General features: G+C 45.0%; 1 protein-coding gene across 1 annotated transcript in view; it reads left to right on the plus strand.

Annotated features, from left to right (window-relative positions):
- The window catches only part of LOC104413724 (CUB and sushi domain-containing protein 2-like), a 188,317-nt gene that overhangs the window by 136,592 nt on the left and 36,854 nt on the right, over window positions 1-14,871 (plus strand). Inside the window, exons 11-12 of the mRNA XM_010024797.1 lie at window positions 4,156-4,259; window positions 8,998-9,110. Of these exons, the coding sequence (XP_010023099.1) occupies window positions 4,156-4,259; window positions 8,998-9,110 (217 nt within the window). The remainder of the gene's footprint in view (window positions 1-4,155; window positions 4,260-8,997; window positions 9,111-14,871) is intronic.

Below are 14,871 nucleotides of genomic sequence, written 5' to 3' on the forward strand. Positions count from 1 at the left end.
ACAGCAGCTATTACTGCTCAAGTGTCAGCTGTGTTTTTCAGCCTGTGGCCTGCAGACCCTTGGGTACACATTGCCTGGGCACGGACGGGTTGTTGAATGCATCAGCATCTTAGCCCGTGCTTACGTGTATTACACACATCTTTATTTTTGTGCATCTTTGACTTTCTGAGATCAGCAAAATCCAGCTTCTGAGTATATAAAATAGCCCTCTGTGGTCTGGCAGAAGTTGTGAGCTGGAGGTAGGTGCGCCCTGGGTGTTCTGTAGGCTCACGCTTTCACTTGGGTTTTCTGGTACAAATGATGAAGGAAGACATGGCAGTGAGTTGTCAAGAGATGCTCGTGGGCCACGTCCACTGTCTTACTGACCCTTTGTCACATTGTTTTCATGTTGAATATTGAGTTGAATCTTCAGCTCTGTTCATTTGCTTTTTTGCCAGCCTCATGCACAGACTTTCTATGCTTTTCCTCAGTAGTGTGATGGGACGAATGGCTACTCTCATTGAGCTCCATGGGTGTTGCCTCATTGCCCAAAACTTCGTTAATTCCTACTTAGGGGAAGTTACTCCTTTTCCCCTGTTTAGTTCCTTCCTCAGCTTTTAAACCTGAGTAATAACAAACCATTGATAAAAAAAACCCCCAGAATCTGCAAGTCCTGATCCTCAGCTTTTGTAAATCATAAAGGGGTTTGAAATTGGTGAGCTCCCTTAATTTCAGCACTTGACAACTTGGAGCAGAGATTCAGTAGCACAAGAAAGTGTAAGTTGTGCTCTGTGGGCTGCAGCATCATGCACTGTGAAGAAGTGTAGCACATCTGAGGCAAGGTCAGCTCAGCAGCTTGTATCACTTGTGTAAAGAGACTGCCGCCGCCTTCTCTTCTTTGAGGTGAGAAACAGTTAATCAGTGATATCAGGTTCTAAAGGAATTTGGGATGTTTCCTCCTGGAAGCATAACCTACAGGTAGGGAAAAACTCTCCATCTCTCTGAAGCAGGGGAGGGTTCAGGGAAATGCACTGACGGTTTTGGGAAGGCCACTTTTGCATCCACCTCTTCCATTGCCTGCTCGTGTCTCCTTGAGCTGCTCTTCCAAGCTGCAGAGATGCTGTTCCTCAGCACAGCACTGGGATTTCCTGGTGTGTGTTTTGATGCCAGCTCGGTCACTGGTATTCCTGCCTAGCAAGTCACATAGTGCTGCCTCTGACAAGTACATGGCAGACTCACTCTCGCTTACCTAAAGCAGGACCTGTGGTGCTCAACAGGAGGATTCACCTGCTTGGCTCATGTGGCCTTTGTGTGCAGTGGGGACGGATGATCCTGCCGTTTCGTGCTCCCCAGCATGAGTGAGGGAGGATTGAAGATGCATTAATTAAAATGCCTGTGAAATACTTGGAAGGTAAAAAGCATTCTGGGCCTGAGCTGAAGGCTGCTGAAGTTGGTAGTAATCTTCTATTGACTTGAGTGGTCTTTGGATCGGGTCCTGTTACATGAAGCTGTTAATGTGAGCGATGGGAAAACCACTGAGCTGAATTTAGAACTCATTTGCAAGTCATCTGTTCTATATTTGGACGAGAACTGTGAGCCAGATTCACTGAGCTACATAATCCCCTCGAAGTTTGCTCGGAAACCTACATAAACACTATTATGGGCATAGAGCTCTTCAGCTGACAACTTGGAATTATTTCCTATACAGAGGGTGACATCAAACCTATTCAGGGGATATAGGTTTTTTGCTGGTCTCCGGTGCCATGGGAATTAATTTCAACCTCAGTGGAAAAATAAATCGCTTGGGAGCTGAGAAATGCATGTGGTAATTGGGGAATTTGCATCAAAACTATTTCTGGACCTTCTTGACAAAATGGATGTTCCTGGTTGGTGTTTCTCACCTGGAGCCTGGGTGGCCAAATAAAGCTCTGTCCAAGCTCCTTGTGTCATCGGTGGGCAGAGATGGGCCCCTCCAGGGGATGATTCACCCCAAATGAAGGTAGATGTTGGCAGCTGGGGAGAAGGGGGTGGGAATGAGTAATGTGTGCTTGTAAAGCATTTGAATATCACTGCAAGAGGTGCTGTTCTCCATGGAGAGAACAATTGTGGATTTTTCCTATGAATGTACCTGCACTTCACATCGTTTTGCAGTACAAAGCCTTAAAATCAGGTGTCATCTTCCAGCTTATTTTCCTGACTTTGCTAATTGCTTCCTGTCACTTCAGCAGCTTAAAATGGAGGTTTTGTGTCAGCCATGTATTTGTGGCGCTGGCAGGTCTCTTGTTGTTTGATGAATCATGAAATCATTTTCAGCTCTCAGACCAAAAAGAAAATAAGAGAACGGATAAATAAATACCACATTCAGCATCCAGCTCCTGTGCCACGAGGTTGCGGTGTTCACTATACCGGCTGTAATTAGTTACTTCATTAGGGTCAGCCTCCTTAGAATGCAGTTTACTTGACTGACTGGTTTAACTAACGATGTGTGCTGCTTTACAGCACTGTGTTCTCTGTATTAATTACATTGTTCCATCATTACATGGCTTAATAAGAACCTGCACAAGTTAATATTTTGGTGCTACTACTAAAATTAGTGGTTCCAAACTTTTAGGAGGTATCACACAGGCTCCTCTTTCACGATCCTGGGGCTCTTGGTAATACCCTATTTCATGGCTAAAATACCTGATTTGTTTTTCTATGCATTTGAGAAGTGTAACTTTCATTTAGATGATCTGGAGGTCCTTTCCAGCCCCAGCCACACTACGGTTCATGTGTAGAAGGCAGTTGCACATGGCAGTTCAGTCAGTAGATACATCCATTCCTTTTTAAAGAACACTCAATGTCTGACCTTTTTAAGGGATTGAAGTTGAGTGGCTCTTGACAGACGAATGTTGTCAGCTTCCTACAGAGTCCATACAAGCCTCAAAGAGACTGAAAAGGCACACTCGCATTTAACCTAACACAGTTAATAGCTGCTTTTGGTTCTGACTCTGGGACTTTTATCCCCCTCGAGTATTTGCAGGAGATGCTGCTTTTATAATAGGCAAGAAATTACAAGACAAAGATTTTGGTTTCCTGGGCCTTGCTCCCATGTAAGAAGTGTAGCTGGCACCATGTGTCTGTGCTCGCTAGCATCATCTGTAAGTCCTTATTTACTTTTTAGTTTACTTCTGATAACTTCTATGTTGTCTGAAATAGCAAAAAAGTAGCATGAAACTAAAGCTGGTAATTTAATCTGTTAAAAGTTAGGAAATGTAATGTATTTACAGGCACATGTACAAGGTCTGGGTGCATTCATGTGCTTTGCTGGATCCAGTCAGTTAAAAAGCTCCAAGAAACAAAGTTCTTGTTGGTTTCTTCTAGTGTTGTGGATGTAAAGAACTTCTGTAAATAAAGCTCTCTTCCTTTTCTGTTTGTTCACTCTGTCCAAGGCTGCATTAAGGACCTTTGTCCCCTAAATCCCCATTGTAATTTTCAGTTACTTGAAAATCAAGAGGTTTCAGCAGCAGCTAAGAGACTTGGAACACAAACCTCTTGGCTTCCATGGGACCTCTGCTCCTAAATGATGCGTAAAGGCTGCATAAATCAAGTGGGGTGGAAGGTTTGCATAGAGCAGGAGAGAAAACACAGGAACCAAACAGCTGTGGACAGATGTGATGATGATTGTGTTTGCAGACAGCTTGGGACCATTTCCTTGAGCTACCCAGAGGTAATTCATATGAAGCCTTTCTTGGTCTGACAGAACCAGGAGAACTTTCTGAGCAACGTAGAGGAAAAGAAACCCTGTGCTTGCACCGTATGTAACCAACATGCTGCCTGGATGCACATCCAAATCCATCACCATAACCTCAGGTTTATGAAGGGAAGGGTAGCAGTGCCTGCTGAAAAAGAGCTTGCTGAAATCCCAACACACATATCTTTATCAATAAAGTCATCTAGAAAATCAATAGATAAAGCAGAAAAATCTGAGAGGTAGTTTCAGTAAGAGCTCAATCTGTCTGGAAAGAATTGCTACAGTGCTGTGAAAAGTGAGGCTGGTCACCTTTGTGATGTCCTGAAGATATTAATGCTCTTATAAATTGCTCCTCGATAGACAAACAGATAAATAAACCAGACAAGGGGATCTGCTGCCTGCCTCGGCACTTGATTCATATTAACATGCTGCATCTTTGCCAGGTTATCAAACTCACCTTTGAAGAATTTGAACTAGAAAGAGGATATGACACTCTGACAGTGGGTGATGGAGGACAAGTCGGAGATCAGAAAACGGTGCTTTATGTGTAAGTAGCATGTCCTTTGTCCCTGCGAGAGATCCACGTGGGAGTGTTTTGCCTGACAAGATGTGACTGATGTGTTTGGATGGTTTATGTGCTGCTTGTCATTCTTGGTGTGACTGTTCTTGGTGCATTCTTCCCTCATCACATTCTCTGAGGCTTCAGCTGACAGAGAGGCTCTTACCTCTTTGCTTTGCTTCTCTTGAGCTGCCTTCGTCGGGTCCCATAGGGAAAGGCTGAGGCTGTCCAAGTTGCTGAGGAACAGGATGGAAGTTTGGATACAAGAGTAAATGTAGATCAGGCAGAAACAGAACTGTTTGGATCTCTCTCCTGTGCTGTCCTTCTTGTGCAGTCATTTAAAACACTGCAAAGTGTAAATCCATTCTCTTTGAGTGACACCCTGAGCATTTGACACCCGTTGTGCATTTGTGTAAGCAGTGCTTCATGCTGCTTCAAGGCTGAGAATTGGTTCCCCTCAATTTATACCCTTTAGTTTGCAGATTTGCTGTTCTATGGAGATCTCTTCAGCAGAGGAAGCATTGTAGGTAGTCCTGTTTTCCTTTCAGGCCTTCTTGTATCAGTGTTTCCCATCTAAATATGCTTTTTTGGGGGATGAGGTTGGTTGTGGTTGGGTTTTTTTCCCCCAGTTTTAATTATGAAGAAAGGACTTTGGGGCCAATGCAGCCGTGCCAAAGGAAGAGGTGAAATCTCTGATGCTGCCAGTTTTTAGACTGTAGAACTGCTGTGTTGTCAGTCGGCTGCTTGATGACCAAGTGCTTTATGTTATAGTACAGCTTATACAGGAAATAAAAGGGAAGTGGTTGTAGTGGAAGTGGATCCCTTTGTAGCACGGGGGTAAGTCAGGGTCTTTTACAGTAGCCGCTAGAAAATGCCACAAGTGAAGAAGAGTGAGCCTTGATCATCTCTCGCAAGGCCATTTGTTCTCATTAACCTGATGTTGATGGTTTCTGTTTGCCCTTCCTCCAGTCAAGTGTCTGCTGCTTCTCTGAAGGGTCAGTGAGAAATCAATTTGTGTATCATTCAAATGTAACTGTGGTAATTGTGTATCGTTCAGATCCACTGCACTGGAGAAAGTGATTCTGATGTAGCTTCTTTGAGTCATCAACTCAAATGCTGGGTGGCTTTGTGGAAATCCAAAATTTGAAAGCCGATGGAGACCTTGGGGTGCTGCACGTTTGGGTGCTTCTGGAAATGCATCTTGGCAAGTCTGCTCTGAGCAGCGCAGCTCAGTTCTGCAGGCACAGAGTGACCTGGTACGGCCCTGCCAGCGGGTGCAAATAGCCCGGAGAGCGTAAGAGGAGAGCAGAGAGTGAGTTGCGGGTAGCACTGCGTGAACACGGCGGCGCGCTGCTGCCTCGACTCCTGGTGCAGGTCAGCTCGGAGCACCTGCCGGTAGTTTGCTCTGTATTTTCGAGCTCGGTCGTGCCTGTGACTCTGCTGATCACTTCTGGAAGTGCAGCCTCTTGCCCTGTTGGGCTGAGGTTTGCCTCTTGTGAGTGAAGATGTGAGCCAAGGTGTTTGCCCAAGTCTCAAATGTCTCGAGGGCACTTGCAAGGGCAGGTGCTGGAGCAGAAGCAGGGAAAAGCCACTGTGACTTTTGGGAGGAATATTTGGAGTGGTGAATGGGGTGTTGGGACCAGGCCCATCAGCATCCGGCTGTGAGTGTCTGAACTTGAGAGACACCCTTTTTTTCCTGTCTAATACAAAAGGTAGAAAAACAAACAGGTCTCCAAAAGCTACTCTAGCAAAGCTGTTGTACTCTTTTCAACTGGTAGGGTTGGAAGGAGTTACTGTGGGTTTGAATTCCTCCTCTCACTTGTTTTCCCTTGTGAATCAGCCTCCCACTCCATTTTCACTTCTTGTAATGTTTGCTTGTCTTTCCAAAACCTCTGTTTCTCTGAGGTTTGTTTTCCTATGCATTTCTTTTCAGAACATGAACATGGGTGCTCAGGTCAGGAACTCTAACCCATATATAAGTATAAAGTGATTATTGCAAAAGTGTTTGTAATTACGGTGTCACAGAACATTTCACAGCTGATTGGTCAAAATGTGCAAATTACTGCCAGGGGAGTACTTGGTAATAACTTGCTGAAATGATCCCTCATTCCGTCTCTTTGTTTGCCTAAAGCCCATGAAGGCTCTCCTAGGTTTCATTTTAATCATTCCACATTTTCTCACTCTGTGTCAGCCACTCAACACCTTGCTAATACAAATATAGAACAGCCAAACTGTCTGCACAAGGTGTAGGGTCTCGTGTCTTCTCCCAGTGCAGGAGAACTTGCCATTAAATTGCTGATGCGTCTCTGCCCTGGAGCCAGGCTGTGAGGGTGCTGAGGTGCTGGCACAGGGTGCCCAGAGAAGCTGTGGCTGCCCCATCCCTGGCAGTGTTCAAGGCCAGGTTGGACACAGGGGCTTGGAGCAACCTGCTCTAGTGGAAGGTGTCCCTGCCCGGGGCAGGGGTTGGAGCTGGAGGAGCTTTAAGGTCCCTTCCAGCCCAAACCAGGCTGGGACTCTGTGATCTGTGAGAGAGGTCTGAAGACGCCAGAAATACTCCGTTTGCAATGAATGTCATTGAAAGACCATGGACAACTTTTCTCAGCATTTGCTGCCCTCTTAGCTGCTGTAATTCCCTGTGTCAGGTATGGCCGTTGGATACAAGTTGGTTTTTTGGAGGACTCAACATCCTGTCAGAGATAGGAGTTCCAATTTTCTTACTGCTCCTCATTTATTCTTGGCTAGTCAAGAGGAACTCAGTCCTGCAGCCTTTCAAATCAGGAAATACACTTGAATCCACTTGCATAGCAGCAGACACTATCCCAAACTGAGGTATGAAGGACCATTTGTTTCCAGTCTCACTCTCATCCCTGTAAAATGCATCTCAGAGAACATAACAGATTGTTAGGCTGAGCTTTCTGACTTGCAGAGAGGATTTTATTCCTGAAAGTAACAAGCACCCAAATCAATCATTCAGCTTGTTAAAGTAGAATGGGAAGGCATGAACAAACCTCTGAAGGTTTTTCTCTTGGTTATATTCCTCATTCCTGCCTGGCTGCTGCTTAAATGACTTGATAAGAATCAACAATAGCACTTCTTCTGCACTCTCTATCAAACTCCCTGGGTGCGAAACAGTCATTAAAACAAGATTATTTCTTAATTTACTAGCACCTTGGGATCAATAATATTTCTGATGCAGATCAAAACCATAACAGAGCGAAGGTGGGAGCAGAGCTGGGAGAGCTTTGATGGGCTTGGGAGATACGAATGTGATTTCAGGCAAAAGCACACTCCAGGTTCCATGGGCAGAGCCTGAGCAGTGACTGGTTTCAGGGTTACAGTGGTCCCCAGTGTGTATGTGACTGGCAAAAGTCTCTGGAATTGGGAGGGGAGTTATGTGCATGGCAAGGCTGTTGGGAAGAATCCCGCAGGTAGCCAGAGTTAGGAATGTCAGACGGGTAGAGTAAGAAGCAGAAACCTTGAAGCAGTCGTTTGACTTCACCCTAAATTGGCAATTGGCAGAGCAGCCAAACCAGCTCTGATTACGCAGGAAACTGGGAATTGCACCAATTACGCCTGGAGGTTGCAAGTTACATTTATTCACAGGATGCTGTCAACACACAGCTGCTGGGTTTCTGCCCTTGCAGTACTGGGTTGCAGTAATGCTGCCTTCAGAGCCCGGGGATCAGTGTCATCCAGAAGTCTTTCAGGTGCTGCTGTTGTACTGAGCACGGTGCCAGGCAGAAGGCGTAGTTATTCATATGTATTTATGGAGATATGACAACAGGCAAAACCCCCATATCCACTCACAGGAGCTGTGCTTAAGGTCATTTATAAATTTATCACAGCTGATACCTTAAAAACAGTGAGATAACAACATTAAACACTGCCACCGAGACAGGCAGCGTGACACTCAGTCCTGGAACAACGCTCCCTTCCCACGCTCCGCTGCTCTGGTTTGGGAAGCGGAGGGAAGGGAAGGAGCTGTGCTCCACCTCCACCCGTGCTCCTGTGGATGGGGGTAAAACTCTATATTGAACCACAATGAGGTGATTAATCCTGAAGGCTGAACGAGCCACACGTGGCTCATTAATACAGGTATATTGGTGATATTACTCCAATCCCTTCGGCTCTCCTAGGAGTATCCTTGGAGGCAATGTCCCCATCATCCCTTACTGGATTAGTGGCACTTTTCAAGGGCTCACAGGGCATTCAGCAGATGGGAGGCTGTGCCTTGTCTTCTGGGGGCTTTTGGGGAGCCTTGTGGAAACTCCTGTGTCAGGTTAGAAAGGTAGCAGAGGATGTGCTGAAAGTCAGTGTCTGTAATGCTAGAAATCAAGGCAGGTGAGAGGATTCAGTCACTGGGTTCTGGGAATTCTATTTGTTTGCTTATGTTTTGTTTCAGCACAAGGAAATTACTGCTATTGCTGCTGGATAATGTATTGTAATAATGGTATGAAATTATTACAGTGATGATGAAGATAACTCACAGGCTCTCAACTGGGGTAGAAGACTGTTTAGGTAGCATTCAGAAACATGCTGAGAGGCTCATCAGTCATGAAGATCTATCAGGTTTTTGGACAGTGTCCCATTTTGGGGTTGTTATTAATTGTGTTGGCATTGCTCTTGTTTTCTGCTCCTGCAGAGGAATACGTGGCCTTTATTTTGGTGGGAAAATAACTTTGGGGAGACATACAGGCTGTTTACTTGTTCCTATTTATCTTTGCAGCTTGACAGGCACCACAGTGCCCGATCTCATCGTCAGCACACACCACCAGATGTGGCTCCTCTTCCAGACAGACAGTGTCAGCAACTTGCTGGGATTCAAAGCAACATACGAAGGTAAATCCAAGCCTGTGCCTCAGAATTTACATGGTTTGAAAGGAGCAGGGATGAGATGGGAGCAGTTGTTGGGGAGGAAAGAGAGATGCTTCTCTAAACATATTGAAGCTCTGCAGATTTTTTTTCCTTAAAACTGAAGCTTCGTTCCAGTGAGAGCAGCTTTCCTGATTCCTTTTCCATGGAAGCAGGCTGGGTGGATAATGTTCGTTGCCATTTCATCTGCTTTGATGGAAAAGAAGGGGTGAATTTCAGCTGATGGCAACAGAGACTTGTCTCTGCGAGAGAAAATAGATCAAGGAATGGGTGGTTCCAGTAAATGGGTGGTATCGACTGCTTTAAACTTTGACTAGTCTGGAGTAGTACAAATGAAATAAAAGTTAGTGCTGGGATTTTTCAGAAGAAACTCATGAAGTGCATTCGGATGTGAATGCTGAGGTGTGTGTAAGCCTCTGGTTTTACTGCTGTCACAGGTATTTGCAAAGCTAGAGAAAGTGGGTTGGAGAAGTATTCCTTCTACCTCACATCAGTGGCGGGATTCTAGCTGAAGCTTTTCTTTGGTTCCTGCTTTGAGCTTCTGGGTTTTTCCAGATATCTCCATCTCCTGTCTCCACATTTGGGGTGAGCACCAAGGATGGCTTACTCTTTTGGCTCTGATGTCTAGAAGTCAGCACACAAACCTTCACCCAGACATGGGGCTGCTCTGCAACGTCTGAATATCAGCAGCTTCCACTGGCATTGGCAGGAACACTTAAATCTGCTCCTTTCATTCATTTCTAAAAATATTTCTCTTGAATGTACCATGTTTCAGGGAAGTACCATAATTGTGTTCAGGCCAGGGCCTGCCCATTGTAGTGCTGCTGATGGATACTAAGTTAGGAGTCTGGAGACCTGACCACCAGGAAACCTAATGGGACTGAATGCCAGCCTGTCCAGTCAGGCTGAGCAGTACCTTGGAGCGGGGACTGGCTCGTGATGCTGGAGTATTTGCAGGATGGCAGGACCAAGTCAGCAGAAAAGGCATAGAGGGGGCATAGATGAGAGCTAATGGCACTAAAAAGGAAAGGCAAATCCAGCCAGATTGTCTAGGGAACATCATAACAGCACTATCAGTCTCAGTGGCTGTGAGCGTTGAGCGTGAAAGCTCACTGTCTGCAGTGCTGCGCTGTCTCTCTCCTGCCACGTCTGTCTGTGGGTGATTGCTGGCAGCTTGGCAGCACGTGCTGCTGCACCCAGCCCTGCTGTGATGGGTGGAAGTGCTCTCCAGCTCTGCTTTGAAATCCTGTCTGCTTTGTTAGCCTCATCCCAAGGGCAATGTGGACATATTCGTTCAGTCTCTTGATAAATCTTAAGTTTACCGTAGAGCACAGTACACAAAGATGCAAAGCGCATGATTTAGGGACTTCCTTACATTGTTGTTCATCTTCTGTGAACTCTGGATCTATAAGGAGCATGACCTTTCCCCTCCTCTGACTTGCCCTGATGTTACTGGTACTTGATCTATAGCAAGGCTGAGCTGCTCTTGCTCCCTCTGACCTCACCAGTTGGTTTGGGCATCACCATTATCATTCATGCTTTGGAGTCCTGTTGTATGGAGCTGCCAATGTCAAATGTGCTTCTCCCTTCCCTCCCCCTCAGCTTTACCCACGCTGCTGCTGCCTGCTTAGCTGTGCTCTTCAATGTCCATAACCTTCTAGGGAAGGGAAAAAAGGGAGTGTTCTGGCTCTGCTGGGCCCTCGTGAGCCTTACAGGAGGGACATTTCCTGGGGGAGCATCTGTCCTCTGCGCATCTATGAGGAGTAGAGGCTGCTCTTTACCTGTCTTTCAAATCTCTTTTTCTGGCCATCTTCATGGTTTTTTGTACAGCACCTCACTGACCTTGAAGAATGGATTTGTGCATGAACAAAGAAATTCTCCATGCCTGAGGTTCATGCTGGTGCTATCCTGAGGTTAAGCAAACCTCCCATCAGCCAGGTCCATAAAACTCTCATAGTTTTTGCAAATGCTTTGAGTTACAAAGCAAGAGACATTTAAGTAAGAGGCAATTAGCACTTGCCAAATACATTATGAAATTATATACAACTTACTAACAAGTTTCAGTATCGGTTTTATGGCCACGCTTCTTCCTAATTGCAAGAGGAAAATTACCGTTAATGGAGCTATATAAAGTCAAGACCAAAAGTCTGCCTAATACAAGGGCAGAGTATTGCTTATAGAGTATGTTTAAATAGCCATCTATCCTAAAACATGTGAGTTTTAGTGTCCATTTGAAGTGTAGTGCAATCATAAAGCCTGTTGCTGGGGCTGAGGCAGTTATGCCCAAGAGATTTATTGATGCACAAACTCAAGGACCTGTTGGAAGGAACATGCTGAGGAGGGCAATATGCCATCACATTTTTAAAGGAGGGCTCCCAAGAAGGGGGAGCCAACCAGGTTCTTTTGCTTCACTTCTGAGTAAAAGGAAAGAGGATACAAAGCACAAGGTATCTGGGTTCAGGTTTATCCAGATCTGCACTGCAAGATGGGATGTGGCTGGAAGAAATGCTCAGTGTGACAGCATTGATTTTCAATTAAGCCGTGTCAGTCTTTACCAGCTGAGGATCTGGCTCATTAATGTTCATGAAGATTACTTCTAAATCTGCCATGTCTCAACTGCAGCCGCTTTTATCCTTTTAAACAGACATTCTCTCATAATAGTGAACAATGGTTTGGGACTTCCAGTGCTTGTCAGAAGAAATTTGTATTAAGCTTCACTTTGCTGGAAAAGTCTTTTCTTTCTCACAACTATAGCGAGCTGATTGATCCTGCAATTTCGTGCTTGACTTGTGAGAGGGTGTGCAGCCTCCTGGGGTCTTATCTTCTCCCTTCTCTCCTTTAATCTCATCTGGCTCCTTCCCCTCGAAGCTGATGCCTTCTACACCCATGGAAATGGCTCTTCCAAAGTTCTCAGGTCAACCCCCCCGGTAATGGTTGGGAATAACTAATTCCTTCAGGTAACATTTTCAGAAGTTCTTCAGAAATGAAGGTTCACTGAAGAGGATTCAGACTCCTGGAACGTCATCCATGGCCCTTCTGCAGTTTTGTTCCCCAGCAGTGGACTGAAGATGTTTGGTCCCCCTCACAACGGGAAAACCCACATCTCTGTTACTGATGAGCTTGAGGTTATTACAAGCAATAGGGTAAAAGTTAAATCAATCATATAAAGTTCTGTCGTAAGAGAAATACTAAAACCTGAAAAAAACAGAGCAAAACCAGATTTTAAGTTACTTACGTTGGAATTGGGTTAGGTTGGGTAGAGCTGACTGAGGTCCATGTTCTGAACAACCCACAGCTGCAGGCGGGGGGTGATTAAACAATGACTATTGTTGAAATGCTGACTAAGAGTTTGGCTCTGAGAGCTTTGCTTAAGAGCTGCAGTGTACCCCGTGCTGCTAAGAGGCTTAGGAGCTCTGCAGAGCTGGAGCCTGAACATTTCCTCTATTGACCTGTCTGGATTTAATCAAATTGGTGCTGCCCAAGGTATTTGGGCAGGCAAGATGCTGGGTTCCCACATCTGGTTTTATATCACATGTTATATCTAAGTACAGATCTCTTTAAACGTGCCTGCATGCAAGCTGCATGTAAGGTGTTCATACACATGTATATATGTCAAATTGAGAATAAACAATAAAGGCTGATCCTAGGAGACATGGGGACCAAACAGACCTATCTGAAAGGAATTTTGCTGCTGCTGTGGATCAGAGTTAGCTTTTGAGCTGAGGTTGTGCTCCCTGGCATGGAGACTTGGTTTTGTCTAGTGAAGTGCTCCCAGGTTTCACCGAGAAGGCCAGGTATCTTTCCTTGATTACCTCTAGTTAGTAGTAATATTATTTAGGTTCTACATTACTCCCAATATAGTTGATGGTGGAAGTCTGTCAGAAAATTCCTAAGTGTTTATATCTTTCCTACTCTGCTTTTCCATTGAATGTATTGACTCCTGTCATACAACACGAGTGCTGAAATACTGCTGAAACAGCAGGCACGAAGGCTTTCAGGTTATGATGGGTTGACTTGAAGTGCTTCCAGGGTCACATACCTTGTATTTAAATCTTCTATAAACCTTAGCAGGAGTGATTTGATGTTATGCCTCAGAGTTTTAATGAACCTGCTGGATTCAGTTTGTGCATTTACCCTGCACAAGGGTTTTAGATCATAGAATGGTTTGGTTTGGAAAGGGCCTTCAAAGATCATCTAGTCCAACCCCCCTGCAATGAGCAGGGACACCTTTCAGTAGACCTGGGGATGTAGCAAAGATAAGCAGAAAGGGCCTTTCCTTCTTAGCTCACCCCCTCATTTTCCTTGTGTTTCCTTTTTAGATCCTTTTTCCCTCGTTGTTGGACTCAACAAAAAGAAGTAGGCAATAGAAACTCCCTGGTCCTGGTTCCTTCACATACGTACCTAACACTATTAGCCTTCATTAGTTTAAGCAAAATTAGTCTATGTATGAAATAATGTGTGTGAGGTTAAGTATTTTCTTGAGGGTCCTTTCTGCCTGGGGGTAACATTTGGTGGTTTCCTCACATACGGCCTCTAAGTGCCCACAAATCCCACATCTTACGGATGTTTTTCAGGAAAGTGGAGGTTTTCTGTGCGGTGCTTTCTTGCAGCTCCAAACCTCTCATTTTCCTCCAGAACCAAGTCAGGCAGGAGTGGAAATTCCCATCAAACCCCAGGAGAAGGATGGCCTAAATTTGGGGTGCCTGCGGCACTTCTGTGCAGATGTGTATAGGAGGTTCTTGCTCTCATTACTCATGCTGGAAGTGTGGGCTGCTGCCTCTGCGCTGAGCAAAGGGACCCAGTTTCCCACCCACCACCAGGAGACAAATAGCATAAATAGCTGATGAAAGAATTCTGGTGAAACACCTTGTGTTAGAAAATGCTGTTTTGTCAAAATCTTATCTGCATGATATAATATTTGATGGAGAAGTTTTGAGAGACTTGTGTCAACTTGTTTCATTTAAATAATGTCAAAATACTTGATTTAGATGTTCTTGTTTAGTTTTGACTTTTATTATTCTAATGTAGAAGTGATTTTACTTTAAACATTCATCAGGAGAAATGTTTCAATCTTATTGAAGGAACGTGTTTTGATATTTCTGATTCATTCATTTTTGGAATTTCTGCCCTGCTAAATATTTCATGCATTTTCCTATGCATGAAAAGAAATGTAGGAACCAGGGGATTTTCTGAGGCCAGAAATTCCATTTTCTGACCTCTCTGGTGGAATCAAACATGCTGGCTTTGTTTGCCTGCCGCTAACAAGGGGATCATGTGCACAGTAGAGAATGTGAGCTCTACTTCTTATTTCTCTCCTGTTCTTAAACCTGTGATTTCACTCCGATGAGATGTTCCAGCTGGGTTCATGTAGTGTGACAGGAAAGGACTCCACAAGCAAGAGGGGAGCCCTCGGAGGGAGGAGACCATTCAATCAGTACCTTGAGAGCATCTGTGCTACCTTTATTCTTTCTCAGCAGAGGGTCGAAAGGGACTTATTTTCCCTGATGGCTGTGTGTTGTCTGAGCACCCGGTAGCCTGAGCATGTCCTCGTTTTACAAAAGCAATGAATTCTCCAAACACTTATTTCCCGCAGTAGCTGGAGCTGCTCTGCCTGTTGGTCTGCAGCCCCTGGTTGGAGTTCCCATGGCCACTGATGCAGGTTTAGCCTTGCTGAACCTAATGTCAAAATCCCACAGGCTTTAGGGCTCCCTCCCTGGGGTGAGGTGCA

This window comes from Nestor notabilis, unplaced genomic scaffold, assembly GCF_000696875.1.
Source record: "Nestor notabilis isolate BGI_N333 unplaced genomic scaffold, ASM69687v1 scaffold5272, whole genome shotgun sequence".
Lineage (NCBI taxonomy): Eukaryota > Metazoa > Chordata > Aves > Psittaciformes > Psittacidae > Nestor > Nestor notabilis.